This window comes from Solanum stenotomum, chromosome 4 (genome assembly GCF_019186545.1).
Source record: "Solanum stenotomum isolate F172 chromosome 4, ASM1918654v1, whole genome shotgun sequence".
In the NCBI taxonomy this organism is placed as follows: domain Eukaryota; kingdom Viridiplantae; phylum Streptophyta; class Magnoliopsida; order Solanales; family Solanaceae; genus Solanum; species Solanum stenotomum.
Genome location: NC_064285.1, coordinates 53,001,638 through 53,012,858, shown reverse-complemented (window position 1 = coordinate 53,012,858; position 11,221 = coordinate 53,001,638). Strand labels below are relative to the sequence as shown.

Below are 11,221 nucleotides of genomic sequence, written 5' to 3'. Positions count from 1 at the left end.
GGTAGTATTCATCATAGTGCCTATTTTCACAAATTCAACCGTGATACACAACAATACCCAATTCTCAATATGTTTTACAATCTACGCACATATTTTTCTATCCATGGGTTCTGAGACTTCCCCCAAATATCACAAAGTATTATCCAAAATGAAGATTTTCCCTTAAGAAAGTCGTCACTCTATCTATCGTTGGGCAAAATCATGCAATTAGAGCAACACTAAGCTAATCAGACTTCACCCATACTCAATTCAACTAAGACCCAGTACACACAAGGGTTCAATTCCAAATTTTCACCAACATAATCAATTTTAGCAATTTTGGGCACAAAATCAACTATCTAACTCATGGGCACATTTCAATATAATCTATTTAGCATTACCCATAAAAATTAAACAACAATATACTTCAAATGACACTAAGCCCATATCAAAAAACAATAATTTCTAGCACAAATGATAAGATAGAGCTCAAAAATCAGCCTCAAATATAGGAGTAAAGTGTCAAATCGAGGGAACTAGGATTGGGATCGAGATGCAAGCAATCCAAAGCACTCCGAACAAGTGAAATCACGCAATGGAGGCACAAAAACACTAAAAATGTGGGTATTGGGAGTTTAGGATGGAAATAAGCACAAAGAGATGAAAGGGTTTCTTTTTGAACTTGAAAAGACTCTTGGAATATTTTACTCAGATCCACTAGACGGACTGCGACTAACATCATTGATCACATTCGAGCTATCACCGAAACAGATAAAGCTCGGTGATGAGGCCTGAACGGATACCAAACTTGAACGATGATTTGGTTAACTAAATGGAGTCCGCTTAGTACACTTCGGTGGATCGCCAATTGGAGCCCAGATCACCTAAATTGGCAATATACTTTCTTCAATTTTTCAACCTAGAAGGTGGATATGAAGATGTCCACACAACATGCTTAGCGGATCACCGACTTGGTCTTAGCATCGCCTAAGTTATCTTTCTCAACACTTTGACTTCATTTTCTCTTGAACTCACAACACACGTTATTGAAAGCAATAAAATAAAATAAAAACTTGGGCTTCCTCCAAAGAAGCACCTTATTTAACGTCGTGAAACAAAACAATTATCATTTCCTCAACAATCATTCTTGGGATTTGGGATGGTGTCACTAGACAACGTCCCTATTGCCTTGGATTTAGATGGATGCAAATCAGATGTATTTGAGCCTCCAACTGCTTGATATATACCGAATGAGAGGTCACTATTTGTGTTAAGGTGGAGAAGTCATTTTTCAAATCCTTCAACACTTTTTCGGACCTTTCAACCATATTGAATATCCTTGAGAGCATTTCATCGGTTCGGTTTCCTTCCCGTCAGCTGGTTCCTTTGTTCTTGGACGATCATGAGGAGGAATGTACATATCTTTTTCAGTCTCTAGTCTCTCCAATTTCCACCTTTTCAATCTTTCAACTGTTATCTCGCTCTTTGTTCCAACCTTGGTTTCCCACCTTGTCGTTAGTAGTTTGGGAGAGAACCCCCATTTGATTTCTCAAGTATTGTACTTCCTCATTGTACAATGTCTTGAACTTGGCATCTTTCGGGCACTACCGACGACTTGTTCCAACTGTATTTACTGATTTAAATCCACCCCATGACATGTTTGGACAACAAATCAAGTTGGGTCATCATTTTAACCATGTTTTCGTATCACTCATGGTCATTCTCAATTTGTTCTTTGCTCATGCTCAGTTTTAGAGAAGACATTTGGTCCTCTCTAGTATGCTATGCTTGATTGACTTTATTCATGTCATCTAATAACAACGGTGCTACTTCATACGGTTTTCGTATCGGTTCATCTTGGGCAAGTTGATCAGCCACGCCTTTGTTGATTGAATCAAGGCTACAATTAAAATATTACAGCAACAAATGATCCGGAACACCATGTGTTGGACATTGTAAGAGTAATCTGTGAAACCACAACCATGTCTCATGTAGAGGTTCACCTCTTATTCTTTTGAAGTTTTGGATCTGGTCCCTAAGCTTTACCATCTTCAAGGAAGAAAATAATCTCTCCAAGAAAGCGTCACTCAACTCTTCCCAAGAAATGATAGCATTATTTGGCAATTTCGCCAACCATCTTGTTGCTTCACCTGTCAAATAAAACGGGAATAATCTCAGCCTTATGGACTTTTGTGAGATGTTCTTGAACACCTAACTTGATAAAAAACGATTAAGAAATCCCTTTTTGAAATTCTTGAAAAATCCTATATTATGATGGAAGATTCTTGCTTAGGATACATAATCATATGTTAGAATCACTAGGAAATTAAAAAAGAATGGTTACCTTGATTTGGAAGGAAGAATTCTCAATGGACTTGCTTAAAAATAAAGTTTTGAACTGTAAAATTGAATTATTGGTACTACAGATAGGTTGATGATTTGATGTTATTTTTGCAAGATCATGAAAAACACTTACCAAGACTTATTAGGGTTGAAGAGAACTTTTGGGGGTTGTTGGGGTCGACCAAGGGGTGAAAAGAAACTTAAAATAGCATTTTTATAAAATTGAAAACAATTGGTATACAATATATATATATATATATATATATATATATGCATACATGATACATGGGCTGGTGGCTACAACAACTCCAAAAGATATGAAATCTCATCAGACCTAAGCTGGTGGCTACATAATCATGAAATTACAACTCTTTCAAGGTAAAATAGTCTATTCACTCACACTCTTGATAGAATCGAGTAAAAAATCTTTTGACTTGAAAATAATAGTGGAGCATCACTAGCAACACAGAATAAAAGAGGAAGAAAGAAAAAAAAAAGAGAGGAAGAGGTAGGCACTCACCGGGCAATGCTTCAGGAACTCAAGATAGGTGGTAACAGACACAATTTCTTATCAGAGAATAAAAGAGAAGAACCTACAAAGATACATTTGCACATATTAGATGGATTGGATCTACCTTTGTAAGTATTAATTGTTGATGGGTCAGTCACTTGAGGGTCAGCCCTATCTTTGTTTTTGTACAGACTTAGTCTTAATTTTTTATTAATAAAAGGCCATCATGGCCACCAAAAAAATTATTTTTTTTTTAAAAAAAACATTAACACACCTGCGCAACTAGGAATCATTCAGTACAATACTTTACACATACAAAGTACGGTTCAGATTTTATCTTAGAAAATTTTGGAGGGTCACATATAACTAAAATCAAATTTACCATCGATTATAAATCGAATTGTATATATTTACAACTATTTAAAGATAATATGGATCTGGAAATCATGTTAAATAATAATATACACAATTTATGATTAATTTAATTATGTAAAATAATAGGTAAATTCTCGGTTAGATTATGGTGTATATCTTAATTTAAATAGGGAAAAATAATCAAATATGTCATCAAATTTAAAAAAAGACTCGTTAATGTCATCCGTTAAAAGTTTGGTCCATCGATGTCATTGCTATTTGAGAAAAGGCTTATCCATGCCATTATTTTTAACTCCAATTTTGCAATACCATTTTTTATCTCAGCAAGACCCCAAGCAACTTTTAACACTTTTCAATTGGAGTTTTGGATCAAATGTATTCTTTTTGCTTCTTCTTTCTCAAAATCACCAAGAACACATGAAGAACATCAAGAACTCCCAAAATTTCAACTTCTTCAATTCTTCACGAAAATCACATCAATAGAAATGATTATAAAATAGTATTTCAAGTGTAATGGTTTATAATAGGAATGGTATCACGAAAATCACCTCAATAGAAATGATTATAAAATTGTATTTCAAGTGTAATGGTTTATAATAGGAATGGTATTTTTATTATATTTTGGCGTAAGGTAATCATTATGGTTAAAAGAAAATGGTCACCAATATTAACCCAAAATATATACCATTTAATATACTCATTCCATTTGTTTAACTAACATATATAAAAGGAAAAAACTTATCCGTACCGGATGTTTATATCCAATTAATGTAATTTTCATTATTATGTGATTTAATGAAGTAAAACACATATTAATTAATTAAGATTAATTAAAATAAACTATATATTTAAACACATGGTATGCATGTATTGGATTGATGTAAACAAGAAAACAAAAATATGCTTAATTGTAGGAAACCTATTGATTAGATAATAAATTACCACTCCCAAAAAAATAGCATCAAAATTTATTAAGTCAACAAAAAAAAACCGTAACTGAAGAAAGAGAAATATTTTTACAATAATAATTGTATAAATGGTGATTGTATTAAATAAGAAAGAAAACAAAAGAATCTTTAAATAAAATTAAAAAGGTATCCAATTATAATTGTGATGGTACCGTCATTATTCAAGTGGAATAAAATGTGAAGTGACAAAATGCTCTTCCCCTTCATCACACCGTTACTATCTCAAGCATGACATTTTTCTATCTTTGGGTACACACAGCAGAAACTTAAATTTGTTCAAACAGTCTTGAATAAAAAAGACGCAAGATCAGTGAAGAGTAATATTCTTGCGTAGTAAAACAGCAATTACACATCCACACGTCCATGTAATGTGTATGTATTAAACAGAGATATACACATTACTGAGCTTTTCAACCGTGGAAAATATCTAGTCGAAGGATCAGTCAGTGATCAAAGCAGATAATATCTATGGGGATGATAGAATGACTAAAGTGCAGTGGGCATGAGCATTATAACTCGCCTGCATTTGCCCATTCCTGCAGCTGTTTCGACCTCGAAATTGCATGACAATATACAGCTTCAATTCAAGTGGGAGGGATGGGCTTGCATTAAAATGGCCATATACTGACCATTTCTACTGACTTCTTTATTGCAGAAGACATAATTGGATATGCGACTATGATGACTGAAATGTAGTGTGTCCATCTATTTAGGTGCTAGCGTTATTGGGCAGATTGAGAACGCAACACATCGAGCAGCTTTTGCCAGCATGAACCGCTCATTTTCTGTCAATGGCCTCTCAATCACCTTCATAATATTCGCGTCCTAATTCAAATTAGATACAAAAATTTGTCATTCCTCCTTCAACATCACATATAAAGAAAAACTTCAATCCTCACAGAAGCGTAACTGATGATTGGAAAGAAAAAGAGACATAAACTAGATCACTAGTAAAACAGAATGTCGCATTATTTTATGCTTATCGGGGAAGGATATTAATGAGAAAATGTATTCATATGTTAAGACGGGAATTAGATGTTTTACTTTACTGTTGAAGATTGTCATCCTCCATCCTTTTCAAGGAAAGGATACAAAATTTAACTAACCTTCTTTTGCTGTTGAATGAAAGGCCTGACACTGGCAACATCACCAACAACAATTACATTATTGAGATTTCCCCTTTCATCTCTTTCAGTTGGTGAATTGGTTGAATGCCTCCAGTTTCCACTAATTATGTACTTATATAGGTACCTGATAAACAAATTAAAGCTAATACTTCATACACAACAAAATATACCAAAGAGTAAAAACAGGAAAATCAATATTAATATCGACAAAGGTACACCTTCAGGGAGGAGAAAGAAGCAGAAGGGTGATCTTTAGATTTGGAAAGGTTGAGGGGAAAAAGACAATTTATATTGGATAAATGGAACCATGTAACGGAGATTCCAACTGACAAGAATAGCCTATGGCATGCAGTACTACAAATTTAAAGTGGAGAGTGACAAGAAGCACAATAGTACCGATTTGCATGTAACTTGACAATGAAACTTCCACTGACTTCAGGTTCAGCTTCCCTAAAAAGCTAATATTTGAGAATTTCAAGAATTAGTATATCAGTTTTCTCATCTGTACAGAATCTTGATTAAATCATTCTCTGTGTCTTCATTGCAAGAACAGCCAAAACAAGTTTGGATCTCTCAAAGCAGAGAAATGCAAACTAATTTAGTTGAGATCGACATTATGAGATTCTGCTTAGAGGGGGAAAAGATAAGGATGATATCCAAAGGCATGCGTTTGAGTTGCGATTTGGTTATACAGCAAAAAGAATCATCAAAAAATGGAAAAAATATTAGAAAAAGATAATTTAATACTCCACACTTAAGAAGGAAATCATTATAAAAGCTTGACAATCGCCATGACATGTATGGCTGACAGGAAGAGGCAAAACTTACTTTCCCTGTGAAAGTCTAACTACAGCCTCAAATCTTGGACCACCTTTGTGGACTGCCTGAATTGGTTCTTTCCAGTTACCTGTAAAATCTCCAACCAGGTAGACATCCTCCCCCTGTTCAAAAATGTCATAGAAGAGATACTTACAAGTAAATACCTCAATTTAAAAATGCATATGGAAGCAGACAACAGTGTAACACAGAGTATGCAACATCCGTTCCAAGAATCAGCTTTGACCTTTGAGGAAAAATGTCAAGAAAAGAGTGCAACATAAAATCTGGGTTCAGTTTCACTGCTGGTTTTCTTATACATACAAACATCTGAGGACATCACCAACAAGCACACGGAGATGATACAATTGATTACCTCGTGCCCATTCCATACAAATGTTACGGCATGCGTTGCAGGCCCATCATGTACACCATTTTCAACCATAGCTATGAGATCCCAAGTTGCCCAGGCAATGGCTGGTCTGCAACCAATATGTTTTGGATTAAGTAAATCAAGAATGTTCACCGTAAGAAAGGCTAAGCAAACAAGAGATAAGATAGGGATCATGACAGTGAGCTAAATAAGATGTTATGGCTACATATGCAAAATGATAACAGCAAACTTTCAAAATAATGATATTTTGTATACATCATTATACACCAGCTGTCTTCCTAACGTATATTGCTCAGACTCTCCAAAACTGATGTTGCACCTGTGTCGGATCCTCCAAAAATACATTAATTTTGGAGGATCTGACACGCATCCATCGCCATTTTAAAGGAGTCCGAGTACCATTGCTTCCAACACTCACCTGCTCATGTTTGTACTAATACCCATGTTTTACCGTTTTAGAATCCAAAGAAATGCGTGTACAATTTTTTTAATTCTGCTCACTGATGGCTTTAGGGTAAGGCAAATGAAGCTCTTAGCTTAAGCACCCAAATACTAAAGGCCCCAAAAATATGAGGTATTGTATTATTATATATAACATATAATTTATGTATATATTAACAAAAAGATGTCAATTTTTAATGTTTGTTAAAATTTGGTAGGGGTTGTACCATCAGTAGGTGAGTAAATAACATAAATCTTCCCTTATTAAATTAACTAGTATAATTACCTTCTTATCAAATCTAATTTTTCTTCCTGTGCATATAGTTTATTCTTTTCATGTTTATGATGATTTCCCCAAGGCAAGTGTCGCAAAAGGTTCGAAACTGAGTGGATAATGAGATCACCCCCAAAAAAGAGAAAAATTTCCCTTGCTTTCTTTTTGCTCCGCTCGTGCGTGGCACTCCTTGCTCGCGGAGCGGCATACCGATAAAAAGAAAAGCCTTATGGCAACTACCTTAGTTTTACATCTACCTTTTTCCACTTAAAAACCAGACTTTTATATATGGGAGAGTTTGATATCATGACGTGCGCCTAACCTATAGATCACATATTGCACTCTCACCACTAGATTAAAACCATGTGGCCTTCATTTGTATATCATTATCATATGGATTTTTATATTTTATCTTTTTGAGAAAAACTATATGGATTTTAAATATATTTTCGTATTAGGACATCAAATCTGTTGACCCACCCCTGATTATGTCCTTGGTAACATGATACGCATGCAAGTACTTATCCAGTCAAGGCCTCCCCAAAAGTAAAGAATGGAACTGAAGATATATGAGAATTTGGAGAAGAACCTGTCAGGCTTGCATAAATGCAACCCAGTGACAAAATTATAGGCTGCATGAAGGGAAGTATCTGTCATCCAATGAAGGTAAGCTACTACACAAGCAGGGGATCTATCAAAACCAGTTGTACAAGTCACATAGACTCTGTGGTTTTTCTTCAATAAGCGTAGAAGAAGACCAACACAAAAAGGAAGTTTCTTTCTCATGTCAAATGAATCTCCTTCCCTGCAAAAGAAATTAATATGCAGAAGGATTACATAGCAAAACCCAATGTAAAGGAATAAGATCAAGCTCCTTAATTGTAATCTCAATATGCAAAGAAGATTGTGATAAATGAAACAGGCAAATGCTAGAACATCTGAAGAGCTAATGGTGCATCTATACAGGCATCACCATCACATTTCCAGTACAACAAAAAGATAAGACTTCTCTTAAAGAAGTAAAAAGATAAGAGAACTCAGGGGGCATGCTAAGGTACTGGATGTATAGAGCAGATTGTTAGCTCATTGACAAAACTTGCAATTCAAAAAGTAAACCATTTTATTACCTTATGGGATAGTTGATCATAAGGATATTAAACCTTTGGCACGATTCATTGATTATGTTGGCATTAATTCCCCAATTTTCAGCCTCAATCCCACTCTGAAAATTCACCACAGCAGTGATCCCCTGATGCAGATATTCATTGGGTTAGTTGTAAGTAAATGAACAAGAAGCAATTATCCTGATGCATATGTCTGGGTTAGTGTAAGCAAATGAGCAAGCAAGAATTAATTCTGCAAAGGAACACTGCATAATGGTAAGAAAAAGGTAGGCACAAATGTGTCTCCACACTCATATTAAGATAAACACTAAAGATGTTCTCAGCACATCCATCAGCATTCCAGTTTCCACAGTTTTTTCTTCTCATTTATTATTGATTTCAGAATCAACTACCCGTGTCCCTATTTGTATAATCAAACTCGCTTATATTTGTTTAATATGGTCTTGGGCTCTTGGCCTCCATCAAGAAACTGTCTTCATGCTGCAACTTAAACGTAGGACAACCATACATATTCATGAAAACCACAACTGCAGGTCATTTGCAGGCTGAGTTCACCATATAAAACCATTGATGTACTTTTGTTATATATACACTCATTGTTTCTTTTTGACCTGCTACTGGTTAAAGATAGTCATGCTACTCTCAGTTCTATCAGATAGTGTGCAAACCAAAATTCTATATGGATTGGAAAATCTAGAGATGTACAAGACATGAAATTTAAAGGGAAAAATAAATTATGTTCAACCCACAAAAGCATAGCCTCACCACATCTGACAGCATTTCCACATCAGATTCCTTTTGTATGCACGATCCCACATATATTTGCTCAGTAATCTGGCAAAGGACACAAGCAATGTACTTCAGAACCAGGCAACAGAAGAGTATCTTCTTGAGAATAAATCGTACCACAGCAGTGGATTAAAACGGTATTCAGCAAAATTGAAAAGAGCAAATTCCTGGAGCTGTTCACTTTATCTCAAGCAGTTGAATACTAATCATTTGAGTAAAGGAAAGGTTCTGCACAGAAAAATCTGAATGTCACACCTTGCTGTAGCGCATTCCAAGATCATGATTGTAATACAGTTCTCCCTTTGCACGATCCAACGCCTTTACGTATTCTTCCAGTGGGAAATTCCCATGCGCCCATTCAGAATCTGTCGTGTCTTTCTCAGAAAATATGTTGATAATTGGGCTAAATGGTAACCAGGGGGTACCGTTCAGATTTTCTTGTTGCCTGATTTGATCTCCATCACTCAGAACATTCCATCCATTCAATGTTAGTAACTTGGGGGAAAATACTACAAATCCGGAGTTCCCACTGCCCTCACAAGACGTTCGCAAGGTGGAGGCAAGTAATTTTTTGTTCCATGTAGCAACGGGAACACGACCTCTATTATACATAATATCAATGTCATCCATAAGATATAGCTGGTGGATAGGAAATGGAAAAGATGGTCTCTCAAGAATCAGGCTACAAGGCCCTGAGTTCTCATTCATCACCTTCCTGCAGAAACCATAGTAAAATACATGTAGTACACTTATTGAAATATCCCACTACTTCAGTCAGAAATGAACTCTTAGCTTAAAATTGGTATAATTTTTACGTTTCATACTCTGTATCGCCAAAGTCATTGATCTCAATAAGCCCCCCAGTTGAAGAGTCACTGGCCTTTTTCAATGTATCACCAACCATTATTATTCTTGATTTCTCAGCATTCCCCTACAAATGACACTTGCACAAACTAAGAGATTCCTTCATAACAATAAATTCAATAGAAAATGCGAAAATCTACCAAGATCCAATTGGGTACAATGACACAGACAAAGCAGTGAAGGGCTTAATCCACCAGTTGACGGTAGAAACGGATAATCGCATATTGTAAAATCAGAACTATTCAAATGTAAGGATGTTAATTGCGAAAACATACTAACCCCTTTCTTAAGAGCATGAACGAAAACTTTGCCATCAACAGAGAGGGCGAAGCGGATACCCAGTGGTTTTACAAGTGTAACCATATACTCGTTCAAATTCATGTTGAAAGGTGAATCAGAAGATGAAGACATAACAGAAATCGGCCGATATTGTCGTCGTTTAACTGCCGAACTAGCTGTAAACCGTCCATCGTTGAAGCACAACTTTACTCCCCAAAATGACGAGAAAACCACACATTTCTGCAACTTATCCGAAGAAGAAGAAGAAGAAGAGAAGTTGCCATCGTTGAAAACCCTGCAATTTGGAAGTTGTAGTGAACACATTTTCTATCAAATTCAAACAACAAAGTGATCGATTGTAGCAAGAAGTAGTGTAATGATTGTGCATAGAGATGTGAGAAAGTTCTAGAGACACGGAATTGGGAATGGAAGAAGATGATTATATGATGAAGAAGAAATGCCGTTGATTGGAGCTAAGAGTTGAGAGGCAGATGCCATTACGCACATTACGCGCAACGACACGTGCCTCTCCTGACCTTTCCTATTTGGTGCAACCGACTTTCTGTTCCACACTATGTACAAATATCAATCAATTTTAATTATGTGCGTTAACATTATTTTATATTCTCTGTTTTAATTTATGAGTTATTTTTCGAATTTTAAGTTTCTATAAAGTCTACTTTTAATTGTAAATTTTTTATATATCTTTTATATTCCTTCCGTTTTAATATATGTGGCATTTTTCAAATTTTAAAAATTCAAACAAGTCTATCTTTGACTATAATTTTTTATATTATCTTTTAAATATTTTGAATTGTCAATTATTATGTCTAATAGTATTTTTTACGTAGTTTCAAATATATAAATTTCATTTCAAAAAAATTGAAGATTTTATGTGCAAATTTCCGATCAAATTTAAATTGTTTGACTCTTGAAG

General features: G+C 35.1%; 1 protein-coding gene across 2 annotated transcripts; it reads right to left on the bottom strand.

The window, feature by feature from the left end:
• Positions 1-4,483: 4,483 nt before the first annotated feature.
• On the bottom strand, positions 4,484-10,816 carry LOC125862360 (phosphoglucan phosphatase LSF1, chloroplastic). Of its 2 annotated transcripts, none has more exons than XM_049542408.1 (10): positions 10,285-10,816; positions 9,957-10,072; positions 9,397-9,856; positions 9,118-9,186; positions 8,356-8,477; positions 7,818-8,033; positions 6,496-6,601; positions 6,132-6,244; positions 5,283-5,427; positions 4,484-5,001 (listed from the first exon to the last, which is right to left on the bottom strand). In XM_049542408.1, the coding sequence occupies exons 1-10, from the start codon at positions 10,606-10,608 to the stop codon at positions 4,882-4,884; spliced, it is 1,791 nt and encodes a 596-aa protein (XP_049398365.1). In that variant the 5' UTR covers positions 10,609-10,816; the 3' UTR covers positions 4,484-4,881. The 2 variants fall into 2 exon arrangements, with proteins under 2 accessions (XP_049398365.1, XP_049398366.1); XM_049542409.1 differs by having other exon boundaries at positions 9,966-10,072.
• Between the last annotated feature and the right edge of the window lie 405 nt (positions 10,817-11,221).

Coding starts and splice junctions, on each gene's coding strand:
- LOC125862360 (XM_049542408.1), bottom strand. CDS start 10,608: ATGTGTTCACTACAACTTCCAAATTGCAGGGTTTTCAACGATGGCAAC. Junction 9,187..9,396: donor TTGGAATGCGCTACAGCAAG/GTGTGACATTCA, acceptor GTCCTTTGCCAG/ATTACTGAGCAAATATATGT. Junction 8,478..9,117: donor TGGAAATGCTGTCAGATGTG/GTGAGGCTATGC, acceptor TATCTGCATCAG/GGGATCACTGCTGTGGTGAA.